Below are 26,387 nucleotides of genomic sequence, written 5' to 3' on the forward strand. Positions count from 1 at the left end.
GAGTTCAAGCCGCGCCAGTTGCCAGGCAGCCCCGCACAGGATCTCTCCTGGGTTCTTTCCTTAGGTGAAGCCCAGCTGCCCCCACGAGGTTCCTCCTCCGCTCAGGCCTTACGCTCTCTGACCCGGCTCCAGTCTGCCGCCTTCCAAAGAATGCAAGCGCTCACTCTCCTGCCTTTCCTCCTCCAGTCCTGGGAAAACCTCAGCCACCAGGGCCAGGCCACACCCCCGCCCTGCCCCGTCCCCATCCAACACAGGACGGTGCCGGGCGGAGCAGGGGGGCGGAGCGGAGGCTGGAGCAGACAGATCATCTGAGGTCTCCTGCAGTGCCCCAGCTGCTCCTTCTCTGCCCGCTTTGTGCTCCGGCCGGGTCCTCTGGCTCTGGGGTTCCCCAGGCACCTCCCCTCCTGCCCCATCCTGGTCCGTGTGGCCGCTGGCCTGTGCCCTCTGCGCCCCACAGGCTCCCGGCCCTGCCATGGCCGTGCCAAGCCCCAGCAAGTTCCAGTTCGCCATCGACCGCGGTGGCACCTTCACCGATGTCTTTGCCCGCTGCCCTGGGGGGCGCGTCCGCGTGATGAAGCTGCTGTCCGAGGACCCAGCCAACTACAGCGATGCGCCCACGGAGGGCATCCGCCGCATCCTGCAGGAGGTGAGGGGCAGGGCACAGGGAGGCGGGCAGTGCCTGGGGCAGCCAGGGAATCCGCTCATAGACCTATAACGTGGTCGCAGTCCTGGCCGTGAGCGGGCATGAGATAGCCACGCGCCCCTGTGGCCGGAGCCGGGCCCCTGGCCGGCAGCTGTAACAGCCGCATGCTGGATCGGGTGCCAAGGGGCGTGCTGGGTCACCAATGCTCACTGCACTGGCACATACCCGTGGGCCTGGCCAGTCCCCGCTCCCTGCCTCAGAGGGTCCAGTTGGCTCGCTGTTTGCCCCGGTCAGCCCAGCCTGCCCTTCCAGGCCCGTGAGCCTCCTCTGCACCTCAGCAGATCACAGCAAAGGGTCGTCGGAGCAAAACCTCCCCCTGGGCTGCCGCTGGTCAGACCAGTCTGGGCAGCGTCTCACCCTGTCTGTCCGTCAGGCAGTCAGGCACACACGTCCCGCTGCCATCCAAGCAGCCCGTACCCTGCCTGTGGATCCGGCCCCCGCTGCCAGCGGCTTTGGTGGGAGGGGAGGCGTGACCTCCCTCATGAAGGTGTCGGCGTGATGCTGTCCCACCTGGGAGGGGATGGTCGTGTCTTCCTGGCCCAGCTGTGTTTGGTGCAAGAAGGGGGCGTAGCCTGTGATACCCTGAGGGGGGAGCTCTCCTGACAGATGCGTCGTGGTGGGGGGCCCCAGCACCCCCTGTTCTCCTTAAGGGAATGCTGCCGGGCCTGGGTCTGCCTGAGGAAGGGGTAGACCGTGGTCGTGCTGGGTCATGGTTCATGAAGGGCCCCCAAGGTGAAAGCCCTGAGCTGGGAGCCAGGGCTCCTGGGTGTTTCCAGCTCCTCCCCTGGCTCGTTGGATGACCTTGGGCCAGCTTCTGCCCCTCTGCGCCTCAGCTTCCCCATTGACACCTGGGGACAGTGACTCTCCCCTCCCAGGTCCATGCGCATGAGGTGCTCTGAGCTCCCAGGAGGGCAGAGGCTGCCCTGCAGTAACCAGGCGCGTCCCCGCAGGAATGTGGCTCTCCCTTTCCCTGTGACCGCCCCCTGGACGCATCGCGGATAGAGTGGATTCGCATGGGGACCACGGTGGCCACCAACGCCCTGCTGGAGCGCAAGGGGGAGCGGATCGCCCTGCTGGTCACCAAGGGCTTCCGGGATCTCCTGCACATCGGCAACCAGGCCCGGCCCAGAATCTTTGACCTGGTGAGTCCCCAGCCGGGCCTTGTCCACGTGCGCCCATCCAGTGCCCTTGTGGGCCAGGCAAGGAGCTCTCGGGGCTTCAGCTCCTGGCTCCGGGAGCATCTGGAATCTGTGCAGGATTCTCCTGCATGCTCCATCACTGCCTGAGTCAGCCCCCACCTGACCCCTTCCCACATGCTTGGGGCAGCCAGGCAGGGCGGGTGAGGCGCTGCGCCTGGGCATTGGCTGGCACAGTCGGAGCGCAGAGTTGTTCCAGCCAGCTGGGCCGGGCGCGCTCGTGAATCCAGCACGTGAGTCCCTGGGGGCGTCGCCCTGCGGGAGTGTCCCGGGAAGGGCCCCGCGCACTGACCCAGAGACAATGTCCTTGGGAACCGCGTCAGAGGGGCCCATTGTTTGGAAGGAGCCTGGGCTGGATTCCGCAGCTAATCTTGTGGCTGCAATGCCTGCCTCCCTTTATCTGCACTTGGCTGGCGCTGGGGCCACGTGGCAGCTCCAGCCTCCAGCAGCTGCTGCTCCATCCCTAGCCACAGACCCCCCAGCTGCGGCTCTCCCCTGAGGCTCCCCCCCTGCTGTTTGCACATGCCTGGTTTGAGCCTTTAATCCCCGGGTTTGTCCTGCAGGCCCCCCCCCTCCCCCCCCCAGGCAAAGGAATTGGTCTCTCCACAGAATCCTTTTCATCTCTGAGCTTCTCCAAATCAGACTTCACGGAGCCCCCCACGTGCTCTGACTGGCACTGGGGGCCCAGCGCCCTGGAGGGGGAATGACTGTCCATCCATACACTCCAGCTGGCAGGCCCAATCAGACCTGGCACTCTGGGGCTGGCAGGGGTGACTCCAGAGAGCCCAGTCCTGTCAGCTCTGGCGCTCGTTGTTCTAGGCGGGAGGCTCCAGCGGGCATGACGGGGCGAGTCCCTGCGGGCACACCGGCACCACAGCACGCCCCGCAGCAGCAAGTCTGAGCGCGTGGGTCGGCTGACTCAGGGCCCCGGGGCTCGCGCTGTGCGGCTTCACACAGCAGAGTAGACGTTTGGCCGTGGGCTGAAGGCTGGGATCCGAGACCCCCCTCGCTGGGCCTCAGAGCCTGGCTCCAGCACCAGCAGGAATGTCTACACGGCCGGTGTTAGCTCCCTGGCAGGAGCCCAAGGCGGCTGCCTTCGGCTCTGAGACTTGCTGCCCAGGTGTGTTTTGCTGTGTAGACGGAGCCTTAGCCTCTCCGGGCCTGTCGGCATCGGCAGCTCCCGGGGGCAAGAGGGGTGAACCCGTGTGTGACTGCGCCGGTCGGACGCCACAGCGAGGGGGCCGAGGTCATTGCCACGGAGCCTGTGCGGCAGCCCCTGGAGCCGGAGACGGGGGGTGGGAGTCGCCCCCAGAATGGTCTGGAAGAGGGAAGGAAATGATGCTGCCGAGGCTAAACCAGGGCCTCAAACCCCGTGGGGGCCCGGCGAGAGCAGGGCCTGAGATTCAGCTGCTCACCTGGGACAGGTGGGCGGTGGGGAGAGAACCCACCCCCGTGGGGAGCCGGAGTGGCTGAGAGAGACCGGGACGGGGGCAGGGCGTCAGCGGGATGTGGAGCAGCCTCACCCCCTGGAGTGGGGGGGCCCAGTGCACACACATGCCCCAGTCCCCATGGAAAGAGAGTGGGGGGTGGTAGCAGGAGACCAGAGTGATGGCAAGAATGGCAGCAAGGAGGGGGGAGTGAACCCCCCCATGCCTTCGCCCGGGCAGCCAGAGCAGAGGATCCAGGGGGTGGGGTGGGATGAGAGCCAGTCCCTGGATCTGCCCCAGACCATGCGGGAGGCAGGGGGAATGTGCGGCTGGCCCTGCCCTCACCTGGTCCCCACACTCCATCCTGCCCCCTCCCATGTCCCCAGCCTGGCGGTGACCGGCCCCCCCCCGTTGTGTCCCCAGGCGGTGGCCGCGCCCGAGCTGCTCTATGAGGAGGTGGTCGAGGTAGACGAGCGGCTGATCCTGCACCACCCCGGCTGCCAGCTCCCCGGGGCCGACCCCGGCCAGGCGCTCCCAGGTTGGTGATTGGAGCCAGGCGGAGAGTGGTGGAAGTGGCCGCCCAGCCGGGGCGGGGGGTAGTCGGGGCAGGCCAGCCTGCTGGGGACCCCCTCCTGGTGCATACCCAGTGGGCAGCGCCCTGGAGGGGTTCATCCCGTGTCCCTTTGCTCCTCCCTTTGGTGTCTCCCCAAGGCCCCAATTTCCCCTTCTCGCCTATTCCTGCCCCCCTTGGCTCCCTGCCCTCAGCCAGTCTCCTCCCACACTGCCCCGTTGCCTCCCCTGGCTGTCTGACCCTCCGCCCCGGGGGGCACTGGGGGTGCGGTTTGTATGCCTGGGCCCCTCTGACTTGGCTCCGTCCCCTCCCAGGCGTGACGGGGGATTTGCTGATGGTGCAGCAGCCCGTGGACCTAACCACGCTGAGGGGAGACCTCCAGCGGCTGCTGGCGCGGGGGATCCGGAGCCTGGCCGTGGTGCTCATGCACTCCTACGCGTGAGTCCCTCCAGGCAGGTTCTAGGCCGGGCCCCGCTGGGCCCTACATGGCCCCCGGTGTAGCAGGTGGGCGGGGATGTGCTGGGAGGAGCAGCGGGGCCGTGAGGGGATCCCCCGTGGCACTGGGGGTGCGGGCAGGAGCCTTCCACCCTGCAGATGCGTTGGAAACGTGCCGGGCCACATGCTGCTTTGGGAAGCGGGAGCTGCCCTGCCCCCCTTCGCTCCCCAGATCCCGGACTCCGCTCTCTCCTGGCAGCTGGCCGGTCCATGAGCAAGAGGTGGGGGCGCTGGCCCGGGAGCTGGGCTTCCAGCACGTGTCGCTGTCCTCCTCAGTGATGCCCATGGTGCGGGTGGTACCGCGTGGGTACACCGCCTGCGCCGACGCCTACCTGACCCCCTGCATCCACCGCTACCTCGACGGCTTCCGCGCCAGCTTCTCTCAGCAGCTCCAGGTGAGCGTGGCATGCCGGCACGGCTCTGTCGCTCGCATCCCCTCCAGGGACCCACCGCTCCCGCATGGCCCCAGCCGCTGGGTGGCCATTGCCCTGAACAGCCCCTGCCCCTTGGCGCTGCCCCACTGACCCAGACAGACGTGGCTCTTCTCAACTCCCCACACGGCCACTCCCAGCTCTGCCCCTCTGCCACATGGGCTCCTCTGCACCTGGTCTGTGTCCCCATGCCAGGGCCCCTCTCCCTGCCTGGGGCCTGTCCCAGAGCCCCTCGCCTGGACCCAGCCTGCGTCCCAGGGCCCAGCCCAGTGCTGCTGGCCCGGTGCTAGCTGGGGACACTAGGTCCTGCTCTGCATTTCTCCCGTGGTCCGTGCAGGGCCCCACCCCCTCCTCCCACCTGGCTCCAGGCTCACCTTCTCTCTCCGGCTCCCCCCACAGGACACCCAGGTGCTCTTCATGCGCTCCGACGGGGGCCTGACCCCCATGGGGCAGTTCAGTGGCTCCCGGGCCATCCTGTCTGGTCCCGCGGGCGGCGTCGTGGGCTACGCGATCACCACCTACAGCCAGGAGGACGGGCAGCCCGTGATCGGCTTTGACATGGGAGGTGGGTGACGCCCACACCGGGGGCAGGGGTGTTTCTCCCTCGCCCTGTGACTGGGGCTGGGGAGGGTCTCAGCCCTGTTACCAGCGGGGCCGGAGTCCCCGTCACACACCCCTCCCAGTGCACGGCAGAGCTGGCTCCCCCGGGCAGGGAGTGGCCGGGGAAGCCGGGATGTCACCCTGCCCCGTGCAGGCTGCAGGCCCCGGGGCTGGAGCCTGCTGGATGGAACCAGCTCCGGGAGCCCTGGCTGGGGCCCGGGGCAAGGGGCTGACTTGGATTTCCCACAGGCACCTCGACGGACGTCAGCCGCTACGCCGGCGAGTACGAGCACGTCTTCGAGGCCACCACAGCCGGGATCAGCATCCAGGCCCCCCAGCTGGACATCAACACCGTGGCGGCCGGCGGCGGCTCCATGCTTTTCTTCCGGTGGGTGTCTGCCTGCGCCCCCGTGGGCCCACACCAGCTCCTGGCGAGTCTCCCCCAGCCCACGGGACCCGGCTGGCTCAGCTGTGGGGCCCTCATCTCCCCTTGGAGAGGGGTGAGCCCCAGGAGGCACGAGCCCCTCCTACACACCTGCGTGACACCCCCTCCAGGCCTAGCAAGCCGGTTCTGCTTGTGGGCCGGGCGAGTGCCCCAGAGCGCGGGCTGGGGTTGGGACCTTAGCATGGTGAGGGCAGCACGGGGCTGGCTCTGCGCCGGCCAGCTGCTCCTCGGGGCTGGTTCATGTGCAGCTCCCGGGGCCGGACTGGCCGTTCTTGTTCCAAACACTCGGACGTTCCTGGCCCGAGTGCTGCACTTTGAGTTTCAGCACCGGGCCCCTGGCACGTCGGCCATTCGTGGCTCGCACCAGCCTCGTCCCGGGCTCCGTCTCCCCTCCCCGTGCTAGGGTAACGTCAGCACCCCTGAGCTGGGCGGGGTCAGGGCAGCTCCGGGAGGTGCTGCTAGGAGCAGTCGGGCTGCCCGGTTCCCCTCAATAGCGGGTGCTCTCCTGTGAGTCCATGCTGGCCCCGGTGCCCCAGTCTGGTGCGAGGGGCGCTGAGCCGCTGGTTGGGGGTCAGTAGGGGCCTCTCCCCCTCGGTCTGTGCCCAGACACCCCAGCCTGGAGCTAACAGGGGTAACAGGGCTCCTGGCCCTTGTGTTCATTGGCGATTTCCTGTGCTTCCCGGGGCTGGCGCGTGTCCCTGCCTGGTTCCGCTCTAGGTCACTCTTTTCCAGCCCTCTCTTCCCCACGTGCCTTCAGCTGGGCACAAGGTTCTCCCTCACTTCCTGTCCCAAACTGCCGGGTGCGCGGCTCTTACCCGGGGCACGCCGCAGAGCTGCAGGAGGAGCCCCGAGGCTGGCGAGTGCTGCGGTAACGTGCCCCCCTCTCTCCTGCCAGGTCCGGGCTGTTTGTGGTTGGTCCCGAGTCCGCGGGGGCTCATCCCGGCCCCGCCTGCTACAGGAAAGGTGAGGCCGTGGCTCTGCTGTCCCGGGGCGGTGTCCGTGTGGGCTGGTGAGCGGGAGCGACTGACCCCGCTTGTCCTTGCAGGGGGACCCCTGACAGTGACTGACGCCAACCTGTGCCTGGGCCGCCTGCTGCCCCAGTACTTCCCCCACATCTTCGGGCCGGGCGAGGACCAGCCGCTGTCGCGGGACGCCACCCTGCAGGCCTTCCAGGAGCTCACGGCCCGCGTGAACGCCTTCCTGGCCAGCCAGGCGCCGGACCCACACCCTCCCCTCACCATGGAGGAGGTAGCCATGGGCTTCATCCGGGTGGCCAACGAGGCCATGTGCCGGCCCATCCGCTCCCTGACCCAGGTAGGGGCGGGGGCAGTGCCACAGCCCATCTACCCCAAGACGGTGCCACCTGCCCCCTCCGCTCCCCAGGGCCGGCAGGGCACCTCCCTCCGACAAATGCAAAGGAGCCCCCACCTCTGCTCCTCCGCCAGCGCTGGGAGCAAAGCCAGATCCGGGCATGGGCAGCTCCTGGCTCTGCCACGGGGCAGCCTGTGCACCCCAGCTAGTCCAGCCACCAGCGTTGGGGGGACGGGGACGCGCAGTGCGGAGCGCTAAGGGCAGGGCTCAGGCCAGGCTGATCATAGAATCATAGAATCATAGAATATTAGAGTTGGAAGGGACCTCAGGAGCAGTGCAGCCTCAGCGAGTGGGACGGGTTCCCCAGGGCTCGTTCCGGGGGGGATGGGGGAGGATGGTCCCTGGTCTCGCTGGGGAGGGGCCTCAGTTCCCTTCGGGGGGTCAGTTCCCTGGTCACTGGGGCGGGGGTTTTGGTTCCCTGGTCTCGCCAGGGAGAGTGCTCAGTTCCCTGGGGGGGGGATGGGGGAGGATGGTCCCTGGGTCTCGCCGGGGGGGTGGGGAGGCTCGGTTCCCTGGGGGGTGGTTTGCTGTTCCTGTGGGTGATGCTCCCTGTGGTTCCGGCAGGCGAGGGGCCACGACACCTCCTGCCACGTGCTGGCCTGCTTTGGCGGTGCGGGGGGGCAGCACGCCTGCGCCATCGCCCGCACGCTGGGCATGAGGAAGGTGTTCATTCACAAGTACGTGCCGGGGAGCTGGGGGAGGGAGAGTTGCGGGCCAGGGCCCCACAGAGCCCGGGGGCAGGGGGCAGGCAGGGTGGTCTGTGTGGGGAGGGCAGGTACGGAGAGCTCCATGGGTCTCGGTGGGGAGGGGGAGAGGGCTCTCCACGTGCCCTATAGCTGTGCTGGGAGCTCAGCTCTGTACTATAGGGCGGGCTGCGTTGTTTGGGTAGGGTCGGGGGTTATTGATTTCAGTGTCCCTGCTGCTGCCTGTGTCAGAGGCTGGGGGTAGTGGGCCCGGGCAGTGGTAAGGGGGGCCCAGAGGGGGCTGGGAGAGCAGGGCCGGGCACTGGGAGTGGGGGGCGCAGCGGGGGGCTGGGCTCTGGGGGGGTCGGCTCTGCACACGGGGACCGGCCCGGGGCCACTCAGCGCCCGGCTCGGACGGGCGACCCCTGCTGCAGACAGGCTGGGTGGGCGCCGCCCTCACCCCGGGTCTCCTTGCAGACACAGCGGGATCCTCTCGGCCTACGGCCTGGCCCTGGCAGACGTGGTGCACGAGGCCCAGGAGCCCTGCTCCCTGCACTACGGGCCCGGGGCCTATGCCCAGCTGGACGAGCGCATCGCGGCGCTGGAGACGGAGTGTGTGCGGGCCCTGCAGGCCCAGGGCTTCTCCAGGTAGCCCTGGCATGGGGGCGGCCCACCTTGGCATGGGCCCAGGGGGTGGGGCACTGCTTGCAGGCCAGAGCTCCCCGACCAAGAGCCCTGCCCGGTGCATTCAGGAGGCTGCATGGGGTCACCCTCAGCCCAGGGATCCCCATCAGCCCCTCCACGGTTCTCTGCGCGGGCGGGCGGGCGGAGGGGCTCCCTGGCACGCAGTGGGCAGGCGGGTCTCTGTGCAGACCCCCTCGTCCCCCGCTAACTCCTCCCCCCGCCCAGGTCTCAGATCTGCACGGAGCCCTTCCTGCACCTGCGCTACGAGCGCACGGACTGTGCCCTCATGTGCTCGGCCAAGGGGCACCCGGCCACCTCCGAGTCCTGCCGGGCCGGGGACTTCCGGGCCGCCTTCTCCAGCAGGTGAGTGTCCCTTGCCCTGCCTGGGGGGCCGGGCCCCTCCACCCCCCCGCAGCACTGTGTGTGGGGTGCCGTCCCCTCCAGTAGGGGCCTTGCCTGGGCACCGGGGGAGGGGGGCTGCTGCAGAATGACAGACCGGCACCGTGGCATGAGCCCAAGGGCCCAGGAGCTAGTGGGCTGCCACTTGCCTTGTACCTGTCAGTCCATGGCCCAGGGGACCCCTGCCTGCCCCCCTGCCTGCCCCCTCACTGCCCCCCAGCTGCTGCCCAGACTCCTCAGCTGCTCTGCAAGGGGTGCAGCGGGGTTTGCTCCCAGCCACATGCCTGGCCCCTCCCCCACCCCACCCCGGTGCAGCATGTGTCTGGGCTAGCGGCTGCCTTGGCCCCGCAGGTACCTGAAGGAGTTTGGCTTCACCATCCCGGGGCGCCCCGTGGTGGTGGACGACGTGCGGGTTCGAGGCATCGGCAGCACCAGGATTGGCCAGGACGACCCCGTTGCGGAGAGTGGGAGACCCCCCCGCCTGGAGACGGTGAGACCCAGGCAGCCACGCTCGCTCCCCTCCCCCCGCCGTGTGCCACCCCCCCTTCCCGGGGCCGCTCCCCAGCGCCTGACACCGAGCGCTCCAGGATGTGGGGGCCTCTCCTGGCCTGTGCGAAGGCCGGTGCAGGCGGGCTCTGGGACTGGGCCGCCCCTCTCCCCGTGCAATCCCACAGTGCTCCTGCCGGCCAGCGACCTGCCAGTCCTCCCCCGTCCCCTGCCTCGCAGCAGATCCCAGGGGCTCGGCTCTGCCCAGGCAGCCCTGCCGTGTGGGGCAGCGGGAGCTCTGCACAGGGCATGCGGTGGGGGCAGCACAGGCCTGCGGGACGCTGGCAGAGTGGAGGGGGGCAGTCGTGGTCTGACTACGCTGACCCCTGCCCTGTGGGTCTGGACGGCTCCTCCGGGGCTGGGCAGACTCAGTGCCCGGGTCTCACCTGGCCTGAACTGCTGAGACACAGGCTCCATCTCCATCGGGAGTCGCGGGGGAGGGATTCCCCATGAAGTGATGCACAGCGGGGCGGGGATTGGGGGGGGCCTGGGCGCAGGCACTCACAGGGCATCGCTCCTCTCCCTGGGCAGGTGACCCGCTGCTATATGACAGACCGCCACCTGGACACCTGTGTGTACCTGCTGGAGGATCTGTCCTCGGGCCACACCATCCCTGGCCCCGCCATCATCATCGATAAGAACAGGTGGGAGGAAAGGCAGACGCAGCCAGGGCAGAGTCAGAGCTGCTCCAGGGAATAAAGCAAGGAGCGGGGCCTCAGGACACCTGGGTTCCGTGCCTGGCCTCGGGAGGGTAGAGCTGCGAGGGGCTGGGGTCAGGCGTCAGCACGCCTGGCTGCCGTTCCTGGCCCAGCCTCTGCCTTGCTCTCTGCGTGGGCAGCAGGGATTCCTGCCTTTGGGGAGGCTGGGCAGGGGGGCACCGTAGTCCCACCCCCTGCTCTGCCCCCTCCCCGAGGCCCCGCCCACGCACCAGTCCCGCTCTGCCCCAGACCCCGTTCCCACTTGGCCCTCTCCCTGAGGCTCCCCTGCCCACGGCTCAGGTCTCTTCGCCCTCCCCGCTCACATCTCTCTGTGCCACCAGGCAGGGTGGGCAGGCGCCGGGCACCCTTTGTTCTCCGGGGTGCAGCCTGTGCCGGGCCCCGTGCCATGCTCCCCGCACTGCTGGAGGGCAGTGGCTGTGGCGCCAGGCCCCTCAGGCTAGGTCTGCCATGCACAGAAGCAGCTGATGGGATGGGCCGGGCCAGCCCCTCCCATGGCGGCATGTGGAGGCCGTGGGCGGCTCCCGCTGCAGCAGCCCGGGGCGCGAGGCCATGGGCCCCGTGGGGCGTGTGGGCTGCTCACGGGATCTGTCTCCAGCCCCGCACCAGCCCTGCCCTGGGGGAGGTGCCCAGAGGCCCTGCCTGCGCCTCCCGGGGTGCTCGTGACCCGGCTGGGGCAGGTGGCACAGGATCCTGCCCGGCCCCGGTGTCCGTGTTGAGGGTAGGGAGCTCCCGACGCCCGTGCTGCCAGGTGGCCCAAGCGGTGGGCAGGGGGGGCTGAGCAGGAGTGGGGGTGGGGCGGAGAGGGGGAGCGGCTGTCTGGGGGGGCTAAGCCTCCCCACGCCTTTTATACCCGCCGCCCATGGCTCTCTGGCTGTGGAAGCCGCTTCTCCTCCGTCCCTCCTGTGCACCAGGCGGAATTTGGGGAGGACGATGGGGTGGGAAGTGCTGCTCTGGGGGCCGTCCCCAGGGGTGTGCGGTGCAGTGACACAGCCTCGTCCCTCAGCACCATCCTCGTGGAGCCGGGCTGCACGGCCTCCATCACCCGCCGCGGGGACATCAGCATAGCCGTGAGCGCCGAGAAGCAGAGCCCCATCAGCACGCAGCTGGACGCCATCCAGCTCTCCATCTTCTCCCACCGCTTCATGGGCATTGCAGGTGAGGCGGCTGCCACGGGCGCCCCAGGCCCTCTCTCCACGTGTGTCACAGAGCCACAGGATCGGGGCTCCAGCCCCAGCTTTGGAACGGTTTCTTGCAGGCCCCCTTCAGTGTGCCAGACGCCCTGGGGATCTCACTTTTCCTGCAGGGTTGGCTGTGTGGCTTCACCGCCTCCTGACGCACCCCTGGGGCTCCAGCCCTCCTGTTTCACACCATCAGCTCCGTCCCGCGGCTCTGGTGGAGACTGGTCCCTCCGCAGGGGCTAACGCGCCTCACCCAGCGTTTGCAGGGACGCTCACACAGCGCTGTCACGACAGCTGAGGTTAGTCAGTGCTAACATAAAAAGGCTGTCCTGGGTCAGACCCATGGTCCATCTAGACCAGTATCCCGTCTTCTGACAGTGCCGGTGCCAGGTGCTTCAGCGGGAGCGAACAGAACAGGGCAATTATCGAGTGATCCAGCCCGTCGGCCAGGCCCGGCTTCTGTCAGTCAGTGGTTCAGGGACACCTGGAGCATGGGGCTGTGTCCCTGACCATCCTCCATGAACTTACCTAGCTCTCTTTTGAACCCAGTTATGCTTTTGGCCTTCACAACATCCCCTGGCCGTGAGTTCCACAGGCTGACTGTGCGCTGGGTGAAGAAGTATTTCCTTGTGTTTGTTTTAAACCTTTAAATGGTTAGGTTAGAGACAACAAATCCTGCATCTTGGTAGGGGTTAGACCAGATGACCCCTGCTAACCCTGTGATTCTATGATTCTGATTTCACTGGGTGATCCCTGATTCTTGTGTTATGTGAAGGGATAAATAACACTTCCCTATTCATGTTCTCTGCACCATTAATGATTTTAGACCTCTGTCATACCCCCTTAGTCCTCTCTTTTATAAGATGAACAGTCCCAGGCTTTTTAATCTCTCATACCCCTTGTGACCCGTCCGTGCCCATGGCAGCCAACTGATAATGCCAAGGTCAGGGCAGGCTGTAAAAGGAGAGCAGATTCTCCCAGCACTGGTGGGTGGCACTGAAGCCAGACTTCCCAACCAGCCACAAACAATGCTTCTGAATCCCCACAGAAGCCAGTACACAAATGCACACAACCCCCTTTACTGCAGTTCAGCTCCAGGCTCCCAAATCAGCACTAGGTCCAGCAAAGAGACCAGTTATTTAAACTCCATGCTCTTTACTAAAAAGGTTCCCTCTGACCCCAGGGGGTCAGCCACAGCACCAGAGCAATATAAGTTTGGACCTTACCTAAAATCCCACGCTGGCAGCCAATCCTTCAGTAACTAGAACTAAAGGTTTATTGTAAAAAGAAAGAAATAGACCACGAGAGAAATGTTAAAGGGTTAAAGTAAATCACAGATATACAAATGATTAAAAGTCCATTTACATCAGGTGTCTAGAAGAAATGTGGAGTTGCAGGCTTGTATAGTTCCCTCTGGTTCACATCCAGTATCTGGATGGGTCTGAGTCCTTCAGTTCAGTTGCAAGATGAATTGGTCCAGAGGCAGGTGGACAGGAACAAAGACCAAGATGGATCCTGTGGTTTGATCTTATAAACCCCCTCCCCCGGCATGCAGCCTGTGGACAGTCACACGACCCAAAATGGAGTCCAGAGTCACATGGGCCAATCCTGGTGCCTCTTCAGGTGTGCTTGGGCCCCTCCCACCTGTGAGTGTCTCAATGGGCCATTAAGCCAGCTATTGTCTTGCTGCCTCTCTGTCTGGGGTGTGTCCCAGCCAGCCCAAACTGACATACAGAAATAACAATACATCCATAACTTTCATTTTACACATAATACATGAACACAAGTATTAGTATCTTACTCAGCACAATATATTCTTTCTAACGGTACCTGACATGATGTACCTCACACGCATTATCATGATTCTACCATACTGATGTCACACAACTACTAAATGCCCCCCTTCCCCCCCGCTCAAGCCAGCCCACGTGACACCCCTCATCTCTTTTGTTGCCCGTCTCTATACTTTTTCCAATTGTTATGTATCTTTTTTGAGATGGGCTGACCAGGTCTGCAAACAGTATTCAAGGTGTGGGTGTGCCATGGTTTTACATAGTGACATTATGATATTTTCTGCCTTATCTTTCCCTTTCCCAATGGTCCCTAACATTCTGGTAGCTAGTTTGGCTGCTGCTGCACATGGAACGAATGTTTTTACTGAACTGTGTTTTTACAGTGACTCCAAGATCTTTCCTGAATGGCAACAGCTAATTTAGACCCCATCGTTTTGAATGCATAGCTGGGACGATGTTTTCCAATGTGCAGCACTTTGCATTTATCAATATTGAATTTCATCTGCCATTGTGTTGCCCAGTCACCCAGAGTTGTGAGATCCTTTTGTAACTCTTCGCAGTCTGCTTTGGACTGAACTATCTTGAGTAGTTTAGTATCAGCTGCAAATTTGCCACCTCATTGCTTACCTCTTTTCCCAGATCAGGTCCCAGTACAGATCCCTGGGAGACCCTGGTGTATACCTCTCTCCTCTGTGAACACTGACTACTTATCCCTACCCTTTGTTTCCTGTCCTTTTACCAGTTCCTGATCCATGGGAGGACCTTCCCTCTCATCCCATGACCACTTTGCTTGAGAGCCTTTTGTGAGCAACATTGTGAAAGGCTTTCTGGAAGTCCAAGTATACGGTGTCCACTGGGTCACCCTGATCCGCATGTTTGTTGACCCCCTCAAAGGATTCTAGTAGATTGGCGAGGCATGATTTCCCTTTACAAAAACGGTGTTGCCCTTTCCCAACAAACTGTGTTTGTCTATGTATCTGATAACTTTATTATAGTTTCAGCTACTTATACCTGGGACTGAAGTAATATAAGTGAAATAACCACCTGTAATTGCCGGGATCACCTCTGGAGCCTTTTTTATAAATGGGTGTCACGTTAGCTCCCCCTCCAGTCCTTTGGTGCAGAGGCTGGTTTGAATGATAGGTTACAAATACCACAGTTTTGTAGTTCTGCAGTTTCATATCTGAGTTCCTTCAGAACTCTTGGGTGAATCCCATTTGGTCCTAGTGACTTATCACTGTTTAATTTATCAATTTGTTCCAAAACCTCCTCTAATGACAGCTCAGTCTGGGACAGTTCCTCAGATTTGTCACCAAAAAAGAATGGCTCCGGTGTGGGACTTTCCCATATGTCCTCTGCCTCAAAGACCGATGCAAAGAATTCATTGAGCTTCTCTGCAACAGCCCTTGTCTTCCTTGAGTGCTGCTTTAGCTTCTTGATTGTCCAGTGGCCCCCTGATGGTTTAGCAGCTTCCTGCTTCTGATGGACTTAAAAAATGGTGCCGTTCATTTTTGTGTCTTTTGCTACTTGCTCCTCAAATTCTTTTTTGGTCTGCCTCATTATCCTGTTACACCCGACTTACCAAAACGTACGCTCCTGTCTATTTTCCTCAGTAAGATTTGACTTCCCAGTTTTGAAAGATGTCTTTTTGTTTCTAACCACCTCTTTTACTCTCTTGGTTAGCCATGGTCTTTGGCCCTCTCACTGGTTTTTTATTTGTGGTATGCCTGTAGTTTGAGCCTCTATTATGGTGTTTGTCAAAAGTTTCCATGCAGCTGGCAGGCATTTCACTCTCGTGACTGGTTAACGCAGAGTCCAAGTCCCTGCTGGTTAGCCCAGAGCCAGGCCAACCCGTAGTGAACTCCATCTTCGGGCTCTGTCTCTCTCAGGCCTGGTCTACACTAGAAAATCAGGTTGGTTTAACTGCCTCAGCCAGGAGTGTGAAAACTCCACCCCCCGAGGGGCATAGCTGAGGCTGACCCAGTCCCCGTGTAGACAGCGCTAGATCGATGGAAGAATTCTGCTGATCTAGCTACCGTATCTCGGGGAGGTGGATACCTGTGCCGACGGGAGAACCCCTCCCAGGAGTGCTACAGGGGCAGCTGGGCCACGCTAGTGTCCTTAGTGTAGACAGGCCCCCTTAGCCTGACCTCCTTGGTCAGTTCCCAGGTGAGAGCCCCAACTAACGCCCTCTAGCAGCCAACACTTACCCCCCCCCCCCCCCCCCCCCCATGCCTTCTTAGTCCTTTGTTCTTGAGCTGGGATCTTTGCTCAGCTTTCCTGCGGGGGGGGGGGGGGGGGGGAAGAGGAACCCACTCTCTCTCTCTCTCTCTCTCTCCCTCTCCCTGAGTCGCTGGTTGCCAGTGTCCCGGGAATTGGATTTGCCATTGTCTTCTTGGATTGTCCCCCATACGTGGTCAAACCCGTCCCTGCTCAGACAGCTGGTGAATTCATACCCATGTCTCTTAGCCCGGAGAGCACACAGCCCTCCCCCGTCCCCCAGTAGCCACATGAAATATAGGAGAAACTGAGGCCCAATGGGGGTCATAAAAATATTACATAAAATTCCCACTTGGTCGCCTCTCTTCGAGACCAAACTGAGCAGGGCACTTTAACCAGTGACCTGGGGACGTTCAAACCACCGATGTTACCTGTAGATGCCGCAGCCGCTTTCCCCTCCCCTTGCTCGCTGTCCTGCCAGGCACTTCCAAGAGTCTTACCGCGCCGGGGCCAGTCCCGCAAACGCACAGCGTCCAGGCGCAGTTCAGAGCAGCGTCACCTCCTCCCTCGGGTCAGGTCTGCGGGGTGGCACTGGCAGGGCGCGGATGGAGTTTTCGTGAGGTGGCTGGTGACCGACCGACAGTGTCCTGAGCTTACCAGCCTTTCCTTTGTGCTATTGGCCCGGGGGGACCCCCCTTCTCCCTGCCAGCCAAGCCACTTGCATTTTCACTGACACCTCCACTCTGAGGCCAGCCGCCCTACACACGTACTTGGTGTAACTGTACCGAGCCAGGCTCTGGTGCAGACAGCGCTGTGTGACGTCAGCGAGCTACCGCCTCTCACGGGGGTGGAGGGAGCAGCATCTTTGCCGAAGTGCTGCAGAGTCACGGCTGCCCTGGTGCAGCTCTTCAAGGGCAGACCTGCCCCCGGTCTCCCAGCCCACTTGGTTCAAAGCCATGGCTGATAGGGGAGCGGGGCTTGGGTTTTATCTGAGGTGCTCCAGTCATTCCGCAAGGGACAGCAGAGCTGACGTCCTGGAGAACCCCAACCACCGGCCACCCCGATCCCCCCGGGGTCTGAGCTGCAGGCAGAGCAAAGGGCTCCAGTATGGGAACATTGACCCGGTCGCACAGCTCTTCAGCCTTCACTGGAGCTGCATCGCACAGGGGCTGACGAGGGGTCTCTCCGTCCCAGAATCTCTCTGCCCCATGGATGTCTCCCCATTGATCACATCCTTCCACTCCCCAGGGGTCAGATGTGTCTGAGCCCAGGAGAGTACAAAGAACATGTGTCACAGACCCACAGACCGGGGCTCTCACCCAGCTTTGTCTGGACCAGTCCCTGGCAAGACCCTTCAGTGCGCCGGCCCCCTTGGGTCACACACTCGCCAGGCTCAGCCCCATGGCTCCATCCCTCCTGGGACCGACCCTCGGGGCATTCAGCGCCCCTGCTTCACCCCAGGAGCTCTCTGCATCGGACCCCGGGGGAGACTTGTACCCCAAAGGGAGCCCTGCACCCCAGCGTGTTTGAAGTGGAGTGACTCGGCCAGAGGGTAACAGCAGGAGGGTTGTTAAATGTCTGGAACCCGGCGCAGAGAGGCCTTAGCTACCACGGAGAACAGAAGGTTACAGCCAAGTCCCTCTGCGTCTGTCCTGGAACCTTCAGACCCCTCCTTCATCCCAGTACCCCCAAAAGTGTCTCCTTCCAGCAGCCCCACACTTAACAGCCCTCCCCCAGCCCCTCCTCAGTCCTTTGTTCTCCAGCTGGTCACACCCGCTGGCTGTTAGCTGCCATCCAGGGTCGTTTGTTTCTAGGTCGGTGCCAAATGTCCGGGCAGTGGGAGTGGCCATTGTCTCTGGGCCCCTCCATGGGCATGGGGCCAGGCCTCAGGCAGCCAGGCCTCGGTCACGCCTGTATCTCTGGGCCTCTGCAAAGAGTAAACGACCCTCCCCCACAGTTAGCCACATTGGGGAAACTGAGGCACACACAATATTCATACAAAACATGAAGAATTCCCACTCGGTGACAACATGTACGCTGGTGCCTGCACTGGGAGCCCGTCTGCCGGTGCATCCTGTGCCCCCAGGAGCTGGCTGCGTGGCTGCTTTCCTCCGAAAGCTCAGTCCCACAGTTCTCTCAGCCTGAGCCACAGACTGCCTTCGTTGGCCCCGCTGTCCTGGGCCGACCCTGTTTCCTGAAGGCTCAACCAGCCTGCCCACGTATGCCTGTTTTCCTAGCAGCGTTACACCTCCATCCTTGTGGTCCCCCAGCAGGGCTCCCCTGGGGTCGGCTGCTCCCCTGCTTTGGGTTTACTTGACTCCCACGTCTGGGGCTCCTCCACTCTACCCTTCCCAGGCCAGACCCCTTGCGTCTCTCTTCATACCCAGACCTGCTGTCCACAGCTTTATCTGCCAGCTGGCCCGGGCTACGCAGACCTTAGGTTTTTGTCTAGCCACATTGTAAGCCCGTGAGGACAGATCTCATAGACGTGCTCCAACTCCTCCACGTTGGGACACCTGCCCCCTCACCCCATTTGTGGAGCTGTTCTCCCACCAGGGTGCGGCTTCCATGTAAGTAACACCCTGGGTCTTTTGCACACCCCGAAACCTTCTCCTGTAAGCCTGAGGTGTCAATTCAAGTGTAAGCTGTAGAGCCTTGTTCAGCTGTTCATAATCCCCAGTCTGGGCTCCATCCATCTGGCTGTGTGCCTCTGTGGCCCTCAAACCGAGTTATGGGCTGAGACGGGAGATGGTCTGCAGGGTCAGTCTTTGAATCACAAGCCTTCCCAACGGCAGAGAGGTAGGATCTCTAGCTCCCTGCTTAAACTGGGGTGACAATCTGGTATCTAGGCTCCCTGCGGAACTGGCATCCGTGGGTCTTTTCCCACTTGCCCCCTGGGTCCTCTTGCCCCTCCGCTTCTCCAGATCCAGTCCATGCGTTCACTGCTTTTCCTCATGGTTTGGCTGCTTCTCAGAGTCAGCTCTCTGCCTTTCTCTGCCAGCTAGCGCCTTCGCTCAGCTCCAGCTTCCACCGTTCCCATCTGTCGAGGGGAATCGGACCGGGAGGACGCCCTGCCGCCTCTGTCGGTCTCAAACCCACTTGGAATCCGCCTGGGTCTGGAACCTGCTTCTTGGTTCAATGCTCCTTCCGCAGCCGCCCAGTCCGCGGCCCTTGCTGAGCCCCCCAACTCTGAACCCGCTCCCCACACAGGTTTGCGAGGTCCTCCCTGAGCGGTTACACACCATTTCCGTGCTGTTTCCTTTGACTAATGTTTTACTGCAGCAAAATACTGCTGGTGTGTTCAGCATCCCACCGCTGCCGCCGGCGGTCACGGACACACTGGTTCGGCTTTGGAACGGTTTCTCTGAGGGCCCCCTTTGATGTGCCGCCCTCCAAGGGAGCTCCCTCTTCCTTCAGGGTAGGCCGTGCGGCCTCAGTGCCTCCACGCCTGAACCTCTGGGGCTCCGGCCCTCCTTCACACCGCGAGCTCTGCTCATCGAGTCCCACTGAGGCCAGGTCTGCACTGCGGCCTGTGTTGCTGGAATGACATCGCCCAGGGTCCAAAAAATCCACAGCCCTGAGTGGCGGCGTTATACGGACTGTCCACCCCCTGTAGACGGGAAAGCTGCTTCCATCGGCACAGCTGCCGCCTCTCTGGGAGGTGGGTTACCTACGCCGACGGGAGAGCTGGCCCAGCCACAGGGGCGCGGGCACCGAGAGGCATGTGGGCCAGGGAGGTGACAGGTGTTTGCAGCTGAGCTTTGGGAAAATCTGCAGGGCCCACGATACAGAGGCTGTGGTGAAGGCTCTTGCACCAAGGAGTGTGGCGGGTAGTCAAAGTGCAGACAGGCTGGTGCTGGGGAAGTGGGGGAGAGACGGACTCGTGGTGCCAGCTGGAGCCAGGTCTGGAGGGGGACGCCAGGTTGCTGGGGAGGGTGGTTGTGTTAGTAGGAGCATTGCCAGCAGGTAGCGGGAAGTGATTATTCCCCTCTATTCGGCACTGGTGAGGCTGCATTTGGAGTATTGTGTCCAGTTTTGGGCCCCCCACTACAAAAAGGATGTGGAGAAGTTAGAGAGAGTCCAGCGGAGGGCAACAAAAATGATGAGGGGGCTGGAGCACAAGACTTCTGAGGAGAGGCTGAGGGAACTGGGCTTGTTTAGTCTGCAGAAGAGAAGAATGAGGGGGGATTTGATAGCAGCCTTTAACTACCTGAAAGGGGGTTCTAGGGAGGATGGGGCTAGGCTGTTCTCAGTGGTGGCAGATGACAGAACAAGGAGCAATGGTCTCAAGTTACAGGGGGGAAGGTCTAGGTTGGCTATTAGGAAAAGCGTTTCCCCTAGGAGGGTGGTGAAGCACTGGAATGGGTTACCTAGGCAGGTGGTGGAATCTCCATCCTTAGAGATACTAGAGATCATCCTTAGAGATACTAGAGGGACTAGATACCTGCTGAGCTCCTGCCAACTCTAATGGTCTGTGATTGTATGTGGCTGTTGGGGTACCCACGGGCTGGGGGTTCCCGTGAAAAGGCTGCCCTTGAGGTGGGTAGTAGTCGTTTCCTCTCGCCCTGCAGAGCAGATGGGTCGGATCCTGCAGAGAACAGCCATCTCCACCAACATCAAGGAGCGGCTGGACTTCTCATGCGCCCTCTTCGGGCCAGATGGGGGGCTGGTGTCCAACGCTCCCCACATCCCTGTGCACCTGGGTGCCATGCAAGAGACCGTCCAGTTCCAGGTAGGAGCAGCTCCTGGGATGCCTCCTCTTTGGCACCTTCCCGCACCCTTGCTCTGTGCTTCGTGGGCTGGGCCCGGCCCGGGGGCTCCCCCAGTGCTTGCACCCCCTTGGCGGCCCCTGACCTCCACCCGGTGCTGTTTCAGATCCGGAACCTCGGGCCTGACCTGAACGAGGGCGACGTGATTCTCAGCAACCACCCGTGTGCAGGGGGCAGCCACCTCCCAGACCTGACTGTCATCACGCCTGTGAGTAGCACCGTGCTGGTGGCACCGGGCAGGGCAGGGCCCAGGCCAGGCGCATTTGGCGCTGCTGGGCTGCAGCTCCCCACTTTGGATCCAGCCAGAAGCTGTTCTCTGCCTCGGGGCAGCCCGGGCCCATGTGTGACCTGAGCTTGTGGGTCTCAGCCCATTTCTGAGCAGGCAGTTGCCCCCACCCCAGAAGCGCCCCCCCCAAGGGCACTGTGGCCTCAGCAGAGAGGCCGGGGCCAAGCGGGGCCGGCAAGCTGGTGACTGCAGGGCAGCGGTGTGGTCCCAGGGCAGGGACAGCGTGGGGGGGTTGCCCCCACACCTTGCTGTGCCCCGCCCTGAGCCCCTGCGGGACATGTGGGTCTCTGGCCTCAATTGCAGCTGCTCCCCCCTCCCAGGTGTTCTGGCCAGGGGTGCCGAGGCCCGTGTTCTTTGTGGCCAGCCGCGGGCACCACGCGGACATCGGCGGCATCACGCCTGGCTCCATGCCCCCGCACTCCAAGTCACTGCAGGAGGAAGGCGCCGTCTTCGTCTCCTTTAAGCTGGTGAAGGACGGAGTCTTCCAGGAGGAGGGTGAGTCTGCAGGGGGCAGGATGGAGGCCCCCTGCATGAGCTGGGGGGGTGAGGAGCTAAGCAGCCTTGGGCGGGAGCTGCCTGTGGACGGGAGACCTCCAGGGAGCCCCCAGTAGGGATCCCTGCGCTCTGGGCCTGGAGGAGCCATCCCGGGTGAGCCTGGCAGGGCGGGTGGGGCTCAGTCTTCGAGCCCTGTGGGGGGCACAGGATTTGTTCATTGGGTGTTCCCCTCCCCCGACACCCTAGGCGGGAGATTGGGTCAGTCTCGCCCCCCGATACCACCCTGCTGCCCAATGAGGACCCTGGGAGCCAGCGTGCGCCGTCTCCTCACCCCCCAACCCAAGTGTGGCTCTTGGGGGCTGAATATCCCCGTATGCAGCGCAGCCGGCAGTGCACGCTGGGACCTGTATCTCTAGGGCCCCTCTCACGCCTGCCCTTCCCTCCCCAGCTGTGACCGAGGCTCTGATGGCTCCTGGCCGCATCCCGGGCAGCTGCGGCACCCGCAACCTCCAGGACAACCTGTCCGACCTGCGGGCGCAGGTGGCGGCCAATCAGCAGGGGATCCAGCTGGTGGGCGAGCTGATTGGCCTGTACGGGCTGGAGGTGGTGCAGGCCTACATGGCGCACATCCAGGTAAGGGTGGGGGTGCAGGGCCGTCGGTTCCCCCCGACGTGGGGTGTGTCTGGCTCCCTCGCCTTCCACGTCCCGTTCCCAGCCCTGGGGCAGGCCCTGCCCCCTACCCTCACTGCTCCGCTCTGCCCCACAGGCCAACGCGGAGGTGGCGGTACGGGACATGCTGAAGGACTTTGCTGCTCGCTGGGGGGGGGCAACGCACCCCATGGTGGTGGAGGCGGAGGATCACATGGACGACGGCTCCCCCATCCGGCTGAAGGTGGAGGTGGACCCACAGGAGGTGAGCCAGGCCCCTCTGCTGGGGGTTGGGACTGATGCGACCAGCTCTTGGGAGGAGGGGGGATCTGCAGGGGGAGGAACTGGGGGCGGGGAGGGTGGGAGGATGAGAGAGTTGTGGGGAGCCAGCTGGCGGGAGGAGAGTTAACCCAAATGTGGGGGGATCCAGTGGCAGAGGTGAACTCCCATTTGACGGGTGAGGAGGGAGGGGACTGAGGCAATCCCAGTGTGGGGGGTGGATCCGTGGGGGTAACTCTGGGTTGGGGGAGGGGGGTTCTGGGCTGCCTCTCAGTCTGGGGGGGCTGTGATGTGTTCTGAGCCTGACTCTCTGCAGGGCGGGGCCGTGTTCGATTTCACCGGCTCTGGCCATGAGGTGCACGGGAACTGCAACGCCCCACGCGCCATCACCCTCTCGGCCCTGATCTACTGCCTGCGCTGCATGGTGGGCCAGGAGATCCCACTCAACCAGGTGGGGCACCCGCCTCTCCCTCCCTCGGGTCCGTGCCAGCAGCGGGACAGTTAGTTGGGGGAGGGGGGGGCACCTGCCCGCTAGAAACTGACCTGAGACCCAGCAAACTCCTTGCATGCGGCAGGGCTCCGCAGCGGCCGTGGGACGGCGCCGCAGGCCAGTCACTGCCCCCGGGCTGGTCTCGGGGGTGAGGCCCCAGGCCAGTGGGGAGGGGGGTCTGCAGGGCAGCATGGAGGGCGTTGGGGAGCATCTGCCCAAGCCCCTTTATACGGGAGCAGGGGGGAGCCAGGTGGTGCCCGCTGGGGCCCTCCCCCTAGGCTGCGCCCTCTGGATGGGGCCATGCCAGTGACCCCAAGGGTGTGACGAGCAGCGTCCCTGGCTCAGTGCAAAGCCGATGGGCATGGCGGCCCCAGGCCCCGGTGTGCACGGCTCCGCTCCTGCTCGAGCCGGGATGGGGAGGTACAGGCCACGGCAGAGCCGGGCGTGCTGGGCGTGCGGTGGCTGAGGTTGGCACAGGGTGTGCTGGGAGCCGCAGGTCTCTCTGTGCCCTGCGGCCGCGCTGGGCTGCCGTGGAGGGCTCAGGCCAGAGCGGAGGGTCCCTCACAGAGGCCCCTGGGCTCGGCGGTGGGGCAGGAGGGGCGGGCATGCTTGGGGCAGCCTGATGCCTTCTCCCCCACGGCAGGGCTGCCTTGCCCCGGTGCAGGTTCTCATTCCCCAGGGCTCCATCCTGGACCCCTCCCCAGAGGCTGCCGTGGTGGGGGGCAACGTGCTGACCTCGCAGAGGGTGGTGGATGTGATCTTCAGGGCCTTTGGGGCCTGCGCCGCCTCCCAGGTGAGAGTGTGGGGGGGGGCGGCCCGCCCCTGTGTGAGTCTGGGGAGGGGCGGCCGTGGGGCTGGGCCCTGGGTCTCACCTGGCTGGGCCCTCCTGAGCGAGGACAGGGTGGGAACACAGAGGCACTGGGGCCTGGCGATTCCTCTAGCCGGCGGGCATGGGGCATAGGGAGGGTGGCGTGGTGGCTGCGTCCAGTCAAGGCGAGGTCCTTGCTGAATGGGCCCTGGTGGCTGGGGATATCCCGCGGGCTGGGGCTGGGCATCCCTTGGGACGGGCTCTCCCTCTTCCAACTGCCCTGGCTGGGGCTGGGCCAGGGCCTGGCGGGGTGCCTGGCACCGCCTCTCCTTTGGACCGGGACCCCAGGGCAGGGGGCTGGCTGGCACAGGTGGGTCACGCTCTCCCGTGGGGGCCCGGGGCCGGCTCTCCCTCCATCTCTCATCCCCGACTCCAGGGCTGCATGAACAACATCACATTTGGGAACGAAGCCGTGAGCTACTATGAGACGGTGGCGGGCGGCGCGGGGGCCGGGCCCCACTGGCATGGGCGCAGCGGGGTGCACACCCACATGACCAACACCCGCATCACTGACCCCGAGATCCTGGAGAAACGGTGGGTGCGGGGCTGAGCAGCGCCCTGCCCTTCGCCTGGGCCACGTCTCCTTGGGGGGCACGGGGGCGGTTCTGGCAGAAGGGCCTTGTGGGGGGCGGGATGGAGCGGGTGGGGGTCCCTTGGCGTAGCAATAGCAGCCAGGCCACCCAAGACCTTTGGGGTAACCCCAGCTCTTAAGGGGCCCCCACTGAGCTGATGGGCCCTTGGGCCCCTGTAACCTCTGCCTGGGGCGGGCCTGAGCCAACTTGTGGGTCCTGGGTCACCCCTCTGTTTGGGCAGCGGGGCAGTGGTCCTGCCAGTGGGGGTGGGGGTGGGGGTCACCCGTCTCCATAGCGACACCCTCTTTCGCCCCAGGTACCCAGTGATCCTGCGTCGCTTTGGGCTGTGCCGGGGCACTGGGGGCCGCGGGCAGTTCCGGGGCGGTTCCGGGGTGATCCGCGAGCTGCTCTTCCGCCAGGAGATGCTGCTGTCCGTGCTGAGTGAGCGCCGCGCCTTCCGCCCCTATGGCCTGCGTGGTGAGCGCCTGCCGCGGTCCGGCCCCGTCTCCCAGCCCCCGCCTGCTGCCCCAGCCCCTCCCTCTCACCCCTCCACGCCCTGTCCACATCTAACCCCCACCCCCTCGCGGTATCCCCCAACCGTCCCCCCTTTAACCCCGCGGGGTATCCCCAACGGTCCCCCCGTTTGACCTTCCCTCTGACCCCCCTTTCTCTCCCGGGCAGGGGGGGATCCTGGCTCCCCTGGGCTGAACCTGCTGATCCGCAGAGACGGACGAACCATCAACCTGGGGGGGAAGACGTCAGTGCGAGTGCTCCCCGGGGTAAGAGTCCAGCCCCCCAGCAGAAGGTGGTAGATTGGGGATGGCTGTCCCAGTGTTGGGAGGGTGGGGTGGGGCTGTCTGTCTGGGTGGAGGGGCGCTAGCTGGCACGGCTGTCTCAGGGTTGGGGGGCGCTGGCTGGCACGGCTGTCTCAGGGTTGGGGGGGCGCTGGCTGGCACGGCTGTCTCAGGGTTAGGGGGCGCTGGCTGGCACGGCTGTCTCAGGGTTGGGGGGGCGCTGGCTGGCACGGCTGTGCTGTGGTCTGGCTGTACCAGACACTTCTGATTCCCCTTTCCGGGCTCTTCAGTGAGGGCTGTTCCCATCTGGGCAGGGTCTGGGGACAGCTGGACACGCAGCCCCCCTTCTCCCCTCACTAGCTCCTCCCCTCCCGTCCCTGTAGGACGTCTTCCGCTTGCAGACCCCTGGCGGGGGTGGCTTTGGACCGGCGGCTGACGCTGCAGATTCCCTGGAGGGGCACCAGCCGCCCGATGCCGGGAGGTTCGTGGAGCGCGGCAGCCTGTACGACTATCGCCGGGCACAGGAGACGGTGTGAAGGGCTGGGAGGAGCCCCCACGTGGCACGGGCTCTGGAACAAGCGGCCGTGGCACAGCCCTCTCTCCTACCCCAGCCACCAGCAAATGCCAAGGGGGCTGGCCTCCTAATAGTGAGAGCATGCTCTATTGCACCAGGACACCTGGGTTCCCTTGTCAGCTGTGCCCCACCTCGCCGTGTGATACTGCCTGAGTCCCTGCCCCTCTCTGCCCCACAACAGGGCGAGCACCTGCAAGGGTAATTCCTGGGCATTTGCAGAGGGTTTGGGCCTCGGGGCGGAAGGGGCTGGAGGCACAGGTGGGGCCGAGTCATGGCCTGTGGTGGTGGCTGGGGACCATGGGAAATGTGTCCCCCCCCCCCCCCAATGCTGGAACTGAATATCCCTGCTCTGTCGGCCCCACGGGGCCCCTGCTGCTCTCTGGGCCCATCCCTGCAGCAGCTGAGCAGATCTAACTAGGCCCCCCCCCGCGAGGAAGGGGGTAAGGTTGCTGTGGGGGGAGCGAGGGCAGCATTTGGCCCCCCAGCGGTGAGTAGCTGATGCAGCAGTTCGGGTTCTCTCCAGGGGGGGGCGGTGTTTGCTCCCATTGCAGGGCTGGGGAGTCTGCTGCCTGTGTGATGGGGTGAGAGGCACCCGCACTGCCCGGGCGGACTGGTCTGCAGGCTGTTGGGGAGGGGAGGGCGGAGGTGATGCCAAGGGCAGGCCAGTCTCATCGAGCCCCAGGCAGCACGTTCCCAGCTAGGCTGGGCTTCCATAGAATCCAGCACGGAGACTTTGGCAGTATCAGCCTCATTCGCTGGTGCTGGCTGAGCCCAAGCCGGGCCCCTGCCAAGTCGAGTAGGTCTCCCTGAGCTGTAAGGGTGGCACGGATGGCAGGAGCAGACCTGGCCTTTAGAATCATAGAATCATAGAATCATAGAATATTAGAGTTGGAAGGGACCTCAGGAGGTCATCTAGTCCAACCCCCTGCTCAAAGCAGGACTAACCTCAGCTATATCATCCCAACCAGGGCTTTGTCAAGCCTCAGCTTAAAAACCTGTAAGGATGGCTAGGTAACCCATTCCAATGCTTCACCACCCTCCTAGTAAAAAACTTTTTCCTAATGTCCCCTAGAGCCCTGCAACTTGAGACCGTTGCTCCTTGTTCTGTCATCTGCCACCACCGAGAACAGCCTAGCCCCATCCTCCCTAGA

The 26,387-nt window shown here is 63.7% G+C and overlaps 1 protein-coding gene across 1 annotated transcript; it reads left to right on the forward strand.

Moving 5' to 3' along the window:
* Positions 1–472: 472 nt before the first annotated feature.
* On the forward strand, positions 473–26,084 carry OPLAH (5-oxoprolinase, ATP-hydrolysing). Its single transcript, XM_067560186.1, has 26 exons — positions 473–646; positions 1,654–1,845; positions 3,750–3,864; positions 4,212–4,335; positions 4,592–4,787; positions 5,223–5,388; positions 5,673–5,811; positions 6,764–6,831; positions 6,914–7,182; positions 7,804–7,916; positions 8,400–8,570; positions 8,832–8,969; positions 9,357–9,495; positions 10,083–10,195; positions 11,274–11,425; positions 20,033–20,193; positions 20,337–20,438; positions 20,837–21,011; positions 21,460–21,644; positions 21,778–21,924; positions 22,255–22,389; positions 23,072–23,221; positions 23,673–23,830; positions 24,185–24,345; positions 24,550–24,647; positions 25,046–26,084. Exons 1-26 carry the CDS (start codon positions 473–475, stop codon positions 25,196–25,198), a joined length of 3,894 nt encoding a protein of 1,297 aa, XP_067416287.1. The 3' UTR covers positions 25,199–26,084.
* Positions 26,085–26,387: the final 303 nt, after the last annotated feature.

The sequence above is a fragment of the Emydura macquarii genome, unplaced genomic scaffold (genome assembly GCF_026122565.2).
Source record: "Emydura macquarii macquarii isolate MOO-44397 ecotype Brisbane River unplaced genomic scaffold, CSIRO-AGI_Emac_v2 contig_2246, whole genome shotgun sequence".
In the NCBI taxonomy this organism is placed as follows: Eukaryota; Metazoa; Chordata; order Testudines; family Chelidae; genus Emydura; species Emydura macquarii.